This window comes from Takifugu flavidus, chromosome 13 (assembly GCF_003711565.1).
Source record: "Takifugu flavidus isolate HTHZ2018 chromosome 13, ASM371156v2, whole genome shotgun sequence".
NCBI lineage: Eukaryota > Metazoa > Chordata > Actinopteri > Tetraodontiformes > Tetraodontidae > Takifugu > Takifugu flavidus.
Window position 1 is genome coordinate 13,546,776 of NC_079532.1, and position 16,559 is coordinate 13,563,334.

Here is a 16,559-nt window from a genome sequence, read left to right on the forward strand (position 1 = left end):
GAAGGCCATTTAAAAAAACAAAACATCACATTTATAAAACTCTACAAGAGTGTCATTTTGTATATTTTGTTTGCAGCACTGTGGGTCACGGCCTAAAGAACAAGAGTCTCTCTGTGGGTCCGTTTTATAGCTTTGCCCCTTATAAATAATGCCAGCATTGTTGTGACCTCAGTGGGCTGCTCTTCAACATTTTTGAGTTCCAATCGTGCCACTCCTCCTCACTGGTGTTATAATTATTCTGACACGCTGCTTCCAGTGGGTGTTTGCTCTGAATGAATGATAGGCTGTGAGAGTGCCACTCTTGGCTTCCAAGAAATCTGGAAAAAAAATAATATAATCCTCTGCATGCCCATTTTAGACAATGCTCTGGCAGGCAAAAGTGCTTTTGGAGTACCGACATTATAGAACATAATGCTTTATTTTTGTTACTAATATTGTTGTTATTGTTATTGTTATTATTATTATTAGGTCCACGGCGCATGCCCGGGGCCAGGGATGGGGCGGGGCGAGGGGCGTGGTCAGAGGAGGTGGGCTGACCCGCTGGACGCAAGTGTGTGTTTGTGTCTCTTCTTTGCGGAGACACACGCACTGCAATATAAGTCGTGTCTCCTGGTGGGGTTTTGCGCCGGGAGTATTGTTTTTATCGCCGTGTCGACAGGCAATATCGATGTTGTAATCGGAACATTTGAACATTCCGTTTGAAAAATGCTCTGCTAATGAGCCCAAAGCTACCGACGTTCCCTCTGAAGAGTGACCGCTTCTCCTCCCCTCGATGAAGCGCTCCGATGCCCTCTGATTTCGTATCCCTCCTGAGCTCGGATCTTGACCTTAATTCCCCCAATTCTCTATACTCTAAAGGTAAGATTTTTATCAATTATACTTTGTTGTGAGTCCAAAGCTATAGTGATTTGTGCTGGGATGATGAAAATGAATCTTCTATGATCATATTAAGACGAGAGCTAGCAGGGGTTAGCTTATTTTCTGCTGCTAGCTTGCAAAGCTAGCTCATTTGGTTTAGCTGCGTTTAGCTTTTTCATTGGTAATTCTTGGCTTCTGAGGTGTCACCTTCACAGCGCGTACAAGACAATCATATTCTGGGCTTTGTCTAACTGTAGAGGTGACACGATTCCTATTTGTATGATGATAATATGCAATTATGCGATGTACTGGTGGCATCATGTTGGTATATCCTATCAGCTAGGGTCGCTACGTGGAGTTATTCTAGCCACCACATTGTTTAGTGGTTTAATGTCTAAATCGTGCTCTGACTGTGCAGACTGGTTCGCCTGAGCTATAATGTATCCATGCGAATTGTAGATTTAATGTGGGTTTTAGTGGCGATGTTCTTCTAGTTTAAACTCGGGTCAGCCAGGCTGCCTTTGCCACCGACTCCCAATATTAATTCCATCTCTAATACGCTCAGAACACGTGTCACTCAAGGGTTATGTTATTATTAGGATGTTGTTGCTGCTTTATAAAAGGTTTACACCGTTAAGTCCGGTTGGATGCAGGCTGGGTTAATGCATCTGTGTGTGGTGCTCAACAATAGCTGATTCCCCTACCTTCATCCTCTTTTACCCTGGTTTGCTTACTCGTGCTCAGGTCTTGCATATTGTGCATTGCTGTGCACCATTTTCTAAAGTGTCAACCAAAGATTTCTAGATGTTTAGCTTTTTGTTGTTGTTTTTTTTCACGTGCAATATATTCTGCATCATCATTGTTCATAGGTGTAGCCAAAATTTGGATTGTTTGATTGCCAGAGACATGATTCTTAATTCCCTGTGGCTGGACCCAGAATTGTCTGGTAGAGTTGGTACAGGGGTTATGAACAGAAAGCATTGTTCTTGGAGCCTGACATGGTTAGTTGGATGTGTCACATGGGCACGCTTTATCACATGATGGCTGTATATTTCTGAGTATTTGTGTGCTGATGTTGGTGTCAGTGTAGAAGTCGCACCCCCTGATTTCTACTGCTTATTAAGCAAGAAAGTTCCCCAATTGGGCTGTTTAACACATAAGCAAAGGCACCAAAAAAAGAGAGAAATGAATGTGGCAAAGACCAGATGAAAGCCAAACCACGTCTGATTCTAAAGATAACAACAAAGCTATTGGTGATAAGAGGAAGTCTGTCAGAGTCCTTTGAGCACACATTGCAAATGTTTTTATAGCTCTGTACAGGCTGTTAACCTTTCAGTGTTTTCCAGTGAAACGAGGAGAGGTGTGTGGTTGGTCGGCGTTTCCCCGAACCGGTGTGCAGGCTTCACCACTGTGGGTCGCACCAAAGCATTCTACATCGAGGAGGCTGGTTTTTACCAGGAACTTTGAAGAAATGTACAACTGGGACAGAGATAACATCCCCGAGTTGCAATATGAAACAGCAAAAAAGCCTCCGCTCACGTGAACAGATTACTGTGTGCGACTTCCTGTTAGTGCTGAGCTCAGATCTGTTCTCTGATGAATCTTCTGTCTCGTTGACCAGCCTGTAACTTTATTCTCTTTCACAGAGCTGTTGAGTGCAAAAACTCTCCATAAAATTACGTAATTGTGATTGTTCTGGAGCAAAGAGGTGATTATTTTCACATTGCGTATATCAGGTAAAAGCAGCTTCCTCGTGTTTGCTGTGTGATCGTAGGTGTTCTTGGTTTGAACTTGATGACATGATGGAGAATGTGTAGGCATTTATTCTGCCTTTTATAGTGGGAAGAATTACAGGCTGTCACTTCTGAAGGATAACCTTGAATGTTGGTGCCAATTTGGGAGTAATGTTCTGTCGACGTGTGGCAGCACTTTAAAATAGGTGCCATTGTCGATGGAAACAATGGTCACACAAGCTGCCTTCATTAGCACTCATTCCTGATCTCAGCAACAAGTCAGCTGTGAAGAGTAAAAATGGACCGGCAACCTTGCCATTGGGCAGTGGCATGTGTAATGTGAGCCCCGCATACCTCTGCCATGAGGTATTTTGATTGTTTTACAGCAATGCTTGACCACATGCCCATTGTCGGGGCCAAGTAAGAGCAGTCTGTTATCAGAACTTGTTTTTTTTTAATCAATCTTAGGGAAATATTGTGAGGAGGAAGTCTTTAGATGTTTTTAATGCTGCGTTCTTGTCCAATTGACAATGGTAGTTCTGATGTCAGCATGCTGGTTTCTGATCGGGGCATCGGGGTTTTGCATGTGGGTATTCAAATAGGTGGTGGCACCATATTATTTGTTGTTCTCCGTCATTGGGTTTAAATCCAAACTGCTGCAACACTTCCATTCTTTTTGTTTCACCTTTCCTCACAGGTTCAGCCGTCGGCGAACAAACAACCTCCGCCACGTGGCTCCCGCCACTCCTGAAATTTAATCTCCTACCCGACGCTACGACTACAGCTTTTCTAACCTCAGCAGCTTTCGGTTATATTTGAGTAAAGCTAATACGTGAGCTTTTTTTTGAATGCACAACACCAGAGAGCCTGGTCTTTTTCATGTTCACGTGAGCGCCACAGACGCAGCGTGAGTCGTGTGTCCGCGTGTCGCGATGGTTTCCAGTTGGGAGCGCGCACATTTGCACCCACCTCATGTGTGAAAATGGTAATAGTCCGGACTGAGGTCACGTCGGTTTATGTTCCAGTTGATCTGCGACACATTCAAACACAAAGAGGCTTTCTAGGGAATGAACAAGGCACAACAGACACAGTGTGTTTAAATGGGAACGGTTCCCTTTAAGACCACATTAAGCACTCTAGCAATGGTCCAATGGGTCGGACATTTCAGAGTTAACATGCAAGCACGGAGCAGCCTGAATTAACTACACGCTAATGTTTTTTTTATGTAGATGAGTGTATCTACATTTTAAAATCTAACCTGGCGGAAACGCGGCTTTAGCGGTGGCCGGGGGAGGCCGGCTGCTCGTTCTATGGTGACGTTGCCTCATGTCTCGAGGGAGAGGGTGACACCAAAGGTGCAGCATCGTGTGTCTTTTCACTACGTTATAGCTGAGGGTCGGATAACCACGACGCACAGCAGAAATATACAGGCCGGAGTTTCGCAGTAACCAGCCTCTAACGGTGTGCTCATCTGCAGCCAAACATGGCTCACTCCACTTCAGCCTCAGCGGCTGCTTATAGTGTTCCAGGAATCACCCTGCCAACAATTACGGGGGAATGTCTCACTGGATCTTTTTACGCTGCGCTCCGTGGAACATTATATGTCAGCTTGGACTGGTGTAACGTGTAGGTTTATTTATTTATTTTGTGTGAGTGGCTGTTTATTATACGGTGCTGGTTACCTGCGGCACCAGTCTCGAACGCAGAAAGGTTGGCTTCCGTGCATTTACATGTAATTGCATTTATTCAAGAAACATATCGACATCTTTGGGGTGTTTGGCCTTTGAAAAGTTCAGTTCGATTTCATATTTTTCTTATAATTCTGGACCTTGTATCCTGTTGCTGCTGCTAAGCTAACTCAGTATTACAGTTCTTTTTGTGAAGTTCATTGTGTAATTTCTCTTTTCTGGCTCATCATTTACGACAGAGTCAGTATATGACCTCCTCCCCAAAGAGCTGCAGCTTCAGCCATTGTCCGCCCAGACAGATCCACCCACCATGAGCCAGACGAGTGGGGGCGAGGTCGGACCTCCCCCCAATGCTGCCTTGGCTTCAGGTGAGTTTCAGCTCATTCCAGTAAAACCATGATCTGGGATCAGTTTCTCTTTGCAATACTTTTCCCCTAAGAAAGGGGGGTAAGAAATTGATGTGGCAACGTGACAATGTCGGGTGTCAACTTCACTCTTTCACAAGTTTGTGAGATGATAAATATCGAGATCTGTATCATTTGTGTCCCTCAAGTTAGAGTCTATGCTAATTAAGGTTGTATATGTGACTAATAGATTTTGATACTGTTCTGTCTCCTTCAAGCTGACCACATCAAAGCACAAGCCTTGTGGTACCCGATTACCCTTTCAGAGGCCTGAGCCAACATAAATAAATAAAAAGGAATGTGAGGGACCGATAATGTCAAACAATAGCTCACCTCCTGTGCATTTACAGCCAGTGGTGGCCTGATAAAAGCCCAAGTTATGCTTTACAACTGTGTTTAAAAGGGGGCACAACGTCAACAGAAGCTGTCCTTTCTTATCCGTGTTGAAGTAGCAAGTGGAAACTGAGTATGTTTAGCTTTTCATTGTGGCTCGTGTGACACTTGACTAATCAAATCACGCAACATTGATGGTGTAGTACGGCATTACCAGAAAATACTGCTCTAATACTATGTAAATACCAAAATCTGTAAAGATTAAGCTCATTTCTACCACACCATGTGCCCCATGATGGACTAGTTTCACACCCAGGATGTATGCTGCCACCATATATTGAAAGTTTAATCGTTAAACAATGCTGTTGTGCGCCCACTCTCCGGTGTTGCTACCTAATGGCTCCTAACTCTTGAGGTATGTCCTCCTGGTGGGGTCAGAAATATTTGCGAAAACCGTGTGTTTGTGGGTCCTCGCATATTTCCAGAGACTTTCATCCAAAGAGAGCTGCACATCATGAGCTTTTATTTAGCGTTTATGAAGAATAATAAGGAATGTATTGACAGAATGTCAACCTAGTTTGTGGTTTCCTTATTTTCGCTGGTTTGATGATGATGATGATGCCATTGCCGATGGTTTTTCTTTTGGCTGTACGCGGAGTTGTAGCTCAAAAGCTCCTGTGATATAGCAGGACTCTCTTACTTTCTGAAGTTGTAGTTGTTCTTCTTTAAATGGCTTAAGAGATGTTTAAAACCCCGACGCACTTCCACAGACACCCCAGTAAACAACTCTATGAAACAGTGAAGTTGCTCCTGAAAGTTGCTGGACCTTCTTTTTTGTAAATAAAAAAAACCAAACAAATGTGGTCTGATCTCGGATCATGGTTCAAGAAGGCCGACATCAGCCGCCACAGTAGAAGAGTCTAGAGTCCATCTTCACAAAAACTAACTGGTCAAGTCATGCGGGAGAGAGCGCTTTTCTAAACGCTGCATCTTAACGGTCTTTTCTGAACCAGCTGGCCTTCGGCAGTGCTGATAAAAGCATGAGCACTGTGACGTCCTTCAGAACATCACGCACAAAATACACACGCTTCAACCTGTCTATGAATGATCCACTTCAAAAGTGACTCCTTCCTTCAGTGTATTAGTTCTTCCAATTTACTGATTGACAGAAGTTGATTCTTGAATGATCAGCTCTCTTGTTGCTCATTGGCTGTCTCGTTTTTATTGCAGGAAGTTCCCTCTGAGGCAGGGAGTGTCTGCATATAAAATGGTCTGCAGTTCACTGCTCCATAGGTCAGAGGCTTGTTTATTCTGTCTCCATGGCTACGCTCAGTCCCAACCAAATCCTCCAATTGGCATGCGCAAACAACTGTATACTACTAGATGCACATTGCATAAACTGTACTGTAACCTTGGCAGATTTAATTTGGTACAACATTACCAGCTTGCAAATCTGGCTGTACGACAAAGTTTGAACCAATTTTGTTCTGTTTCTTTGTGGCAATGTGTATGTAACAATTTTTAGCTTGCTTTTGTTTTTGTAAACAAAGCATGTCAGTTTTTTCACATTGATTTGAATTGCGAAAGGAATCAAAACATTGTGGGACCTAAAGTACCCTTCTCAACTTTAACTTCAGGATGTTTGATCAATGCTTGAGGGCTCTCGCATGCACAGTGAGAGCGTATAACCCACAACAATCTGTTGAAATTAGAGTTGGGAAGAGGGGAAATCAATACAAATCATGCACAAATTCAGCTGCTTGAATGGGACTGCTAGCCTACTCTTTGGTGAGCATCTACACTAACTCTTGTCTCTGTGTATGCTACTGCAGATGCCACCTCTTTCACCTCCAACTCCTCTGCCTCGTCTTCCCTGACCATGGGACTCCCATCCACCGGCTCCTCGTCGCCATCAGATCATCTCATGGTTTCCCAACAAGTCCACTCCGGCGGAGGAGATGGAGCTGGAGCTTCAGAGGTGCAAAGCATGGAGGATGCAATATCTGCCCCCAGCAGAGGCATTGGTGGAAAGAGCACTGCAGCGGGAGACGTGGGGTCGAGCGTGTTGGCGGGGATGGGTGCAGCAGCCTCAGAACACCCCGTCAAAGCGAAGGCCTGTGTTAAACATATCTCCACCGCCCGAGGATCTGTTCGATGACAGCCAGATGTCTTTCCAAGAGGAACCTACGGTGTGCGGTCCGGCGGGTCCAGACTCGGAGCCCAGCAGCAGTATATGGGCCGACGAGTCCGTCTCCAACTTCAGCTTGGTCAGCTCTGTCTCCTACAATGATAACACTGAGGTGCCACGCAAGTCAAGAAAACGTACTACTCGCCAGCGGCCCGGCCCCAAGCCTGCCCCGGAGGACAGCATGGATGTTTTTGATGCTGACAGCGCCAAGGCTCCTCACTTTGTACTGTCCCAGCTGGGAACTGACAAAATCAGCCCAATAGCCAGGTGGGACAATGCTTGTATTGTACATCCTGTCTGCATTTAAAGAATCCTTCTGCAAGAGCTCTTGAAATTACAAATATGTCAGAGCTGTGGTGTTTTTTTTGTTGCTTTGCAGCTCTCATGAGTCCGGGAGCATCGTGAAGGGTGGCTCCTTATCTACCCAGTTCCCCCAGAGGAGTGATGGGAAGGAGCTAAAGATCCTCATACAGCCGGAGACGCAGCACAGAGCCCGCTATCTGACGGAGGGCAGCAGAGGTTCCGTCAAAGACCGCACACAGCAAGGATTCCCCACTGTCAAGGTTTGTGTGATGAGGAGAAAAACATCGGCGCGTCGTATCAAAATGAAAGACTACGTCTATCGTTTCCTGCAGTTGGAGGGCATAAATGAGCCGGTGGTGCTCCAGGTTTTTGTAGCGAACGATGCGGGCAGAGTGAAGCCTCATGGTTTCTACCAGGCCTGCAGAGTGACGGGACGCAACACCACTGCCTGCAAGGAGGTGGACATAGACGGCACCACTGTTATTGAGATCCCTCTGGAACCCAGCAGTGACATGACTCTGGCGTAAGGGAGAGCGTTGTTTTGATGATCGTTGGACTTCAGATTAAAAGATCTTAAAATACTATCTTGTATCGTTTCCAGCGTGGACTGCGTAGGAATTTTGAAGTTGCGTAATGCGGACGTGGAGGCCCGCATTGGAGTGGCGGGGTCGAAGAAGAAGAGCACGCGTGCTAGACTAGCCTTCAGGGTCAACATCCCTGAGCCTGATGGATCAGTTCTCACTCTGCAGGTCCTCTCATCTCCCATCCTCTGCAGTGAGTATCCCCGACACACTCGGTGTCAGTCTCATGATACAACCAGACATACCAATTCTAAAATGCTAAGGAATGACATGTTTCCGATGATTCAGTCTTTGGCGATTGTAAAAAAAGAGAGTTAAAACTGGTTTAAGTGATTTAATTCCCATCGGGACACAGGTTTTTCTGTTTGCCATTTCTTTTCTCCACACATGTGACTGTGGTGTGCTTCTCCAGCCCAGCCAGCAGGACTGCCAGAGATCCTGAAGAAGAGTCTTCACAGCTGCTCAGTCAGAGGAGGAGAGGAGGTTTTCATCATTGGGAAGAACTTCCTCAAAGGAACCAAAGTTATTTTTCAAGAGAACATTGCAGGTACCCAGACTGGTGGGGTCTGTGTTTCTACTGAGGTGTATCTGTTGTGAGCATGCCTTTCTGTCTGTAGTCAAACAAAATGTGTGTTTTTATGGTTTAATATTCTTGTAGATGACAATTCCTGGCAAGACGAGGCAAAGATTGATATGGACTACTTCCATCAGGTATATAAATGATCTTTGCCTCTTTCTGCTTCAGTAACATAATGTTAGTGTCACATTGTTATTGATTTATTTATGTTTCTTTGGTTCGTTTGTCTTCCCAGAATCATTTGATAGTGACGGTCCCCCCATTTCACAACCAGGCAGTCACCTCTCCAGTTTCAGTGGGGATCTTTGTCATGACAAATGCAGGTCGATCCCATGAAGCCCAGACCTTCACCTATATTCCAGACACAGGTACAGATGTGCTTTCAATGAGGCCACCTAGTTCAAAATGTTCTAATTTCCACTGCACTGCTGATATAGACTGCTCTCCTGTGTTTCACCCACCTTCAGTTGATAGTTCAGAGTCCCAGACGGTAAAAACAGAGGAGCCCTCCCTCCTGGAGCCTTGTATATTCGACGGGCAGCCAAAATCAATATCATCTGAGCAGAGTGATTGTTCAGGTCAGCCTTCCAAAAGGCAAGAAGACACCCCAATGGAAGTGTCCAGCAATCAACCACCCACAGACGTATTTAAGGTAACGTACCATCAGTTTAGCGGACGGGAAATTCCACCTTTTTAAAAGTAGCATTTCGCATTAAAGGGTTCACATTATAGTCCTCTCATTTGCAGGCTCCCCCTGACCCTTTGGTCTCAGTCCAGCAGACCCTGGAACTTAGCTCTAGTCCTCATACAGGTGGGGAGTCATTTCAGAACCCACTGCCTCTACAGCCTGAAGATGTGGAGCTTCCCCAGGCTCCTCCCGTTTTCCCTTGCCTGGAGACTCTCAGTATCATCCAAAAGCAAGACATTGCCCCTTCAACAACTTTCCCAGTGTCAGGAGACACAACGATTCCACCCGTGACACCTGAGGTCCCTCAGCAGTTTCTTAGAGACCCTCAGGAAAGTATGACTCCCGAAAGGTCAAACAATGGCGGAGGGGTTGTAGTTGTGTCCATGCCTCAGATCGCTGCTCCCTCTCAGCCCCAAACACAGCAGTCCCAGGTTTCCCTATTCCCAGAAGAAGGGGTGGCCTTGGAGAGGGCAGTCAGGGAGCTACAGGCTGGGGGCAGTGCCACACTCCAGCAGGTATTGGAGGCAGCTGTAGCGCAGCAGCAGTTGAACTCTGTTCTGTACAGCCCCACGCCCTCTGCAGATTCCCTTCAGCAACACGTCCAGGAGAACATGAACAGCCTAAGATTGGGCACCACGGATAACTCGCTCTCAACGCAGCAACAGATGCAGTTGCAACAACAGCAACATCAAATGCACCAGTTTCAACAGCATCAACAGCTCCAGCAACACTTGGAGCAGCAGCGGCAGGTTCTCGGCACCATGCAGATCCAGCAGCAGCTCATATTACAGCCGCAGGACCAGCTGCAGCAGCAGCAGCAGCAGATCATTGAAAACATGCAACAGCAGCAGCAGCAGCTGCAACAAAATCAGCAACAGCAAGTCCTCAACAACATCCAACTTCAAGAACAGCAACAACAAAATCAATTGCTTAACAATTTGCAGCATCATCAGCTACAGCAGCAACAGCAGCAACAGCAAAATCAGGCATTGAGCAACTTACAACAGCAGCAACAACTGCAAGAACAGGTCCTGGAGAATTTACAGCAACAGCTTCAGGCTGAGTTGCTTCAGCCCCAGATGCACTCCTCCTCCCAGGTACAGCAGCCAGTGTCCCTCCTTCAGCAGGCTGGAGAGCTTCTCACCATCCAGACGAGCTTCCCGACGCAGCCTCCGTCCCACACGTCTCCCCCACAACAGCTCTTTCAGTCTCCAAGAAGCTTAGCTGAATCCCAGGGGTCCCAACAACAGGTCCAGGCCACCCTGCTCCAGAATACTCTGACCGTTCTGGCCAGCGGGAGTCTCGGTTCAGAGCAGCAGGCAGCAGGTTCCACCCTGTACCTGTCTCCAAACCCTCAGCCCCAACAACAGCAGCAACAGCAGCTGGCGTTCATTTCCTCTATTGAGACGTCCAACCAGCCTCAGCCTGTCGCGATTTTTCAGAACCAACCCCAAGCTCAACTTTCTCAAATGCAACAACAGGGCACCCCAATGGAGCAGCAGCAGTCTCCGCAGCAGAACTCGCAGCCACCACAGCTTCCCATCGGCCAGCAGAGCACTTTGTTCCAGAGCATCCCAAACCACTTGCAGGTGGCTAACCCCGGCCCACAGAGCCAGCTTTCCCAGCCACAGCAGACTGGTCTTCTCCTCTGTACCACAGAGTTAAACCCACAGGCCATCCCCCAAGCGATCCTCTTCAGTACTCAGACACAAGGGCCATCTCCTGCAGGAGGGCTCAATGTTGGAATTCCCCAGTCAGAACCAGCAGAGCCCATGTCCTTCCAAGACCAGAGTTTATCTCACAACAATCCCGCGTCCAGTGAGAACCAACAACAGAACCTGTTCCAGGAACAGCAGCCAATGCAAGTGGGTCCAGGTTCCAGTAGTATCCCAAACAGCCAGCCAGTGGAGCTGTTCTTGCCACAGACCTCTCTGACCAGCCTTCAGAACAACATCGGTTCGCAGGAGATTAACAGCCAGCCCGCAGCCTCTGGCACAACCATCTTTGTGGTGCAGGGGGGCGTGGGCGTGGTCGCCAACCCTGGTCAGCAGCCATCAGATCAGCTTTTCCAGACAAATGTGGCTGGAAATGTGGCCCCGCAGGGACAGGCCAACCTGTTTGTGTTCAGCATCCAGAATGGTAAGACGACGCTGGTTGAACACCTTCACTTGTGCACGTCCAAGTCCTTCCTGGCGTCTTGCCAGCATCGACGTCTCGCATCCTGCTCGATTTCTTTTGACGTTTTGATTTCGTTTTCCTCCCAGATTCTCCCCAGCTGCTCAATTCCTCCGGGACTCCACTGCCAGCTCAGAACCAGCCCCAGAACTCCAGTCACATGCAGCCCCTGTTGGACCAGCCCATGTCTCAAGCCGCCCCCTCGACGCCGGCCGCCATGCACAGCAGCTTACAGAACAGCCTTCAGGCACAAATGCAGTCCAGTTTAGAGAGCGCCCTGCAGAACGCAGTCCAGGCCAACACACAGACAGCTCTGCAGGCTGGTTTACAGGCCTCCATTGAAACCTGCTTACCAACTCCAATGCAGACTAATCTACAGGCACAGATACAGAACAGCATCCAGAATCAGCTGCAGAAGCAGTGATGAAGGCTCGGACCACACAGGAAGTCATATGTAGCTAAAGTTATACTCCCTTAATACAAACACATGAGTGGTTTGTGCCACAAATCTAATAGTTTGGTTTTTTTAAGTCAAAAATTCACCACCACCCCAACTATGAAGTCATGCAACTCCTTGTTTTTTATTGAATATTTATAATGAGCTGTAGCGTCACCTATCTTTGAAGTTAAGGATCTCTCGGCTCTGTTGTCGGGCGAATAACGCGTTACTAATGACTGAGCTTAAAAGATGGTGTTAAAAAAAAGATACTTGAAAATTTTAGAAAGAACATTGGCTGAATCTCATTCTGCAGGGTCCAATCTGGCACCACAGGAGGGATGGGGGGGGGGGGGGTCTTTCCTGCTTAATTTAACAATGTTTGGATGAGGATGATCTGTTTGCAGTTAATGAACCACGTGCTTTAACAATTTGATAAATTATACTCCAAGAGTAAATGTAGTACATTTGTAGAATGTTTTGCTGGTGTGGCTGTGATCTGCATCAGAACAGACTATCATTTAACAAATATTGATTAATCCCACTAAGCTCATTAATTGGGTAATCAGAGTCGGAGGGCCAATTAAATGTTTGTAAATGGGATTCAAGCTGGTAGAAAAAGGGCCTTTTTTTCTCTTGCGGCCACCTCCCAATCATCTCTGAATCTTTAGGAAAGATTCAGATATTTAGCATGTTCACTCTTTATTTTATTTTTTTTTCAAAGTTTACTTTTACCAAGTTCAAGTGGCGAGACAAAAAAATTCTAGTGAAGTGTAGTGTTGTCTGGGTTTTATAAACATTTGTAAAGCACTTTATAACCTCTAACAAATCCTCGTATCCATCCACAGCTCACTACTGACCCCAGTGAATTTGTACTCTGAAATGTCCATTCAACAAAGGAAAAGCAAGAGACAAAATTAAAACAGTTGACTTTTAAACCGGTTAATCATTTTTATCATTTTAATGCAACTTTGTATAAAACATCTGCTCATTGGTGAAGTCCTGTTTGTATTCAGTCTCAGTGGTCCAGTCAAGTGTGTCCAAAAAAAGAAGAAAAAAAACTACAGGCATTTCCATAGAAACCGTTGTAATATTTCAGTGTTGGTTTGTTTCACGTGCTGGCAAAGCACCTAAACAAAAATCCAGATTCAGTTGGTTTGTGCGTTGAAATGAAGGATTTTCCCCCGTGATATTTGTACTTTTACCGTTCAGTCTGTCACATGAGGCTGTTTTACCTTGTGTTGTGTTGATATCTGTTTTTTTTTGTGTCGGTGTTGGTGGCCTGACACCCTATGAAGTCGGCAGCCAACCCCATGTGTTGTGAGCTGGGGGAGGGGGCCGGTATGGTCGGTGAATGAAATTTCTGTTGCATAGAGATCACCACTCTGATTTTATCTACGGTGCTATATGCAGGACAGAAGGGCACTTCCAATGTGATGTTAATACCGTGAGGGCTTATATTTGTATCCATAGCACTGGCATCATTTGTTTAATCTGAAGAAGAGCGCGGTCTGCTGATTTTGGGGGGGTCATGCTGGCGTGTACGCAGGCATACCAAAGCCCCCTGTTGTAAACTGGCCGTCTTTGTCTCATCGTGGTCCTCATTCGTTTTATTTTGATCAATTATGCAGCTCTGGTATGGGCAGCAATGCAGTGTGTTGTTTTCTTAAAGATGTGAATGGTACATTGTTTAATCTCACTAACATTTCTCTCTTTTGCGGTGGATTTTGAGATGAGATTACGCCGCTCCGCTTTTCATATCTACAACAGTAGCTGATTTAGCAGTATTCAAGCAGCCAACCGTTGACGGTCATTGACGCGTTAGAAGAATAAAAAGCAAAACATCGCTACGGTATGCATTCGTTTACATTGTCAGTCAGATTAGTTTGCAGCTGTTCGTGATCCATTTTAAAGTAACTTATCTTTTTTAGAATTTTGTATCCATCTATCAAAGTGTAGAGTATTTTTGTAAACCTAATATCACAGAATATCACTGTTGGTATGTTTCCCTGGCCTGAAGGTTTATTATGGAATCCATGACTGAAAGAAGGTGTAAACTCTACGTAATAATGTTAAACTCTGCCGTTAAATATCGACCCCAACCAACCTGTGCAAAGCGAAACCATCAATTCGTAACTTGCGTGCATTTTTTTTTAAGTCGTCATGTTCTTTCAGTGGCACTTTGTCTCATCCATTTACTGTAGTGCAGTAGAGCACAATAGTGATGTTTCCAAGCATTCCGTTTCTGTGGGGGGAAGGGGGGTGGGGGGTTGCACGAGCACATGACGTTGGCAGACGTTCAGAGCAGCGACACCTCGTAAAGCCATAGCGACGCAGAAGGCCAACCTGTGACTTCAGTTTCATGAATGTACGTTTTACCTCACGGTGTCCATGCGGAGCGCTCTCTGTGTTTACCATCGGACCAATTCCAGTTCCACAGAACATTTCTAGGCGGTTGGGGCGTGAGTCAAATTTCGTTTGTGTTTATGTGCATCCACCCCATTGATCTGTGATGGTGTTTCACTTTTTTTTTTTGCGTCCAGCCCTCGGATGTCTAACAACCCAGGATGCTCAGTCTGACTCAATGAATAGCCATGTACATGTAAGGTCGTGGCGGAGGGGTAGTCCTACCTGGTCGTGAAGATAGCACACTATAGATTCTGTCCAACCATGTTAAATGAATATCCATGTCTATTTAAATGTGAAATATACTGCAGGGGTATCTTGAATTTCAGTTGTGAAGCTTTCAATGGAACTTTGTGTGCCTTGATAACTTGTTACTCTTCTGTGTTTACTGGTGTCCCTTTTTTGTCACGGCTAGTTCGCCCCGTGTCTCCGGGGCCGGTTACCATCAGGATGCATTAGTAATTGAAATTTATTTTTAAACACAAGCATAATTATAGCTCCCCGGTGAGAATTCCATTGCAAGATATCAAAGTGAAGCATCACCAGTGAATTGTCAACCTTTTTTTAATGCCTTGTGAGATTTGTACGTGTGATTTAAAAGGGACGAGACAGTGGAGATTGTTTTAATGGAGAGCTTTCTTGTGTTCATGTGCTTGTCAACATTACTATTGTTGCTGTGAAATGCTTGAGCAAAGGAGCTACCATGATGAATTAACTGTTATTTGCCAATAGTGTGAGCTGTATCTTGTGTGTTAATCAGTTTGCTCTTTTTTTCTAGTTTGCTTTCTATTTCACATTCTCCCAACAGTTCTGTTGTATCTGTTCTGCGTGTAGCTTGAGCTTTAGTATCTAGCCTTAAGACCCTGCAGTCGGGATAACGGTCAACCCCAGTGTGTTATACATCTGAACTATTATTAACATGTACTTTGCCTTGTTCTGGACATTTGTATACTCTTATGTTTATATCTGTAATCCTGCTGCTACATTAAATGAATCAATAAAAATGTAAGCACATTGATTTGATTATTTCACTTTATCTTTATATTGCACTTTGTCAAAGTCAAGAAAATAGACAAATCAATGTATTTAGCATCGACAGGTATAGTGTGATGACACAACATGCAGTCATAGTTTACTCAATTTCATATGTAGAACCTTTCTAAAGGTGGAAAAGGGGTCGTCTGTGTCAAATGCAATGTCAAATTTTGGCTTTTTCCTGAGAGCAAGTACAGAAACCAGGATTGCAATCATGGCAGTCAGTCCCCATATGTGATACTGGTTTCCCGATTCAGGATCCGAGAAGCAAAAAGAGTGCATGGGGGCTAAAGTCCCGATAGAGCTGCAGGAAACGTGGTTCTCATCACTGGTGAAGAAGTCCAGAGGGACTGAGAAGACGGCGCTGACCTCAGCTGGGTTTGGACAGGGGCAAAACGACTCTTCTATAAAGCCCACCACAGGGGTCACCAGCAAACCGCTCTGCGAGAAGACATGCAGGTGGGTGTGTGACACTGGGATGGAAGAGGTGCACATCTCTCAGCTGTTTCTTTAAGATCCCCACCTTGTTCATGATCGGGAACAAGCTACACACAACCTCAACCTCACCGACTGGTAGACCGATTTCCTCCTCTGCTTCTCTCAACGCCGTGTGCACATCATCTCTGTCATTAGGATCTCTTTTGCCACCAGGGAAACACACTTCACCACCGCTGGTCCTCAGCTACACACGCACAGAACACAGAACGGTTTAAAGATCCGGCAAGTTTAGGCAGTGTTCTTCCTCAAAACCGCGTTTACCTCTTTTGAACGCAAGGTCATTAAGGTATGCAGCTCTCCATTTTTCACAAACAAAGGAACCAGCACCGAAGCTTTGGGTAGCGTCGATAAACTGAACAGGTTTCCGATGTCGTAGTGCTTTAGAGTGGCTACCGCCGCTTCTCTTACAGGCATATTTTCAACCTAGATTATACAGGTATTTCCGTAGCATCGTATCCTTTAGATTATGTCAACAAACTGGTCACAGGCACCTTCAAAATCACGGCTAGAAATAAAAACGGACAGAAACGTAAACATGGCGTGACTTTAAGCGACCAACTTCCGCATTTAGTCCCTTAATTTATACGTCATCGGCCGCTGAGCTTGTGGCGAGCTAAAAGGTGCGTCACAAACGTTCAAAGGATGTGATAAAAAGG

At 45.6% G+C, this 16,559-nt stretch overlaps 2 protein-coding genes across 2 annotated transcripts; one reads left to right on the forward strand and one right to left on the reverse strand.

The window, feature by feature from the left end:
* The first annotated feature begins 520 nt into the window (after positions 1-520).
* On the forward strand, positions 521-15,388 carry LOC130536867 (nuclear factor of activated T-cells 5-like). The gene is given in 13 exon segments (XM_057053090.1): positions 521-858; positions 4,519-4,647; positions 6,849-7,095; positions 7,097-7,471; positions 7,584-7,767; positions 7,840-8,030; positions 8,109-8,281; positions 8,501-8,635; positions 8,747-8,799; positions 8,901-9,033; positions 9,133-9,317; positions 9,413-11,492; positions 11,618-15,388. Coding segments are annotated over 13 exon segments (4,293 nt in total). The 5' UTR covers positions 521-785; the 3' UTR covers positions 11,953-15,388.
* nudt7 (nudix (nucleoside diphosphate linked moiety X)-type motif 7) lies at positions 15,389-16,484 on the reverse strand. The gene is made up of 3 exons (XM_057053100.1): positions 16,165-16,484; positions 15,929-16,087; positions 15,389-15,846 (listed from the first exon to the last, which is right to left on the reverse strand). Exons 1-3 carry the CDS (start codon positions 16,315-16,317, stop codon positions 15,496-15,498), a joined length of 663 nt encoding a protein of 220 aa, XP_056909080.1. The 5' UTR covers positions 16,318-16,484; the 3' UTR covers positions 15,389-15,495.
* Positions 16,485-16,559: the final 75 nt, after the last annotated feature.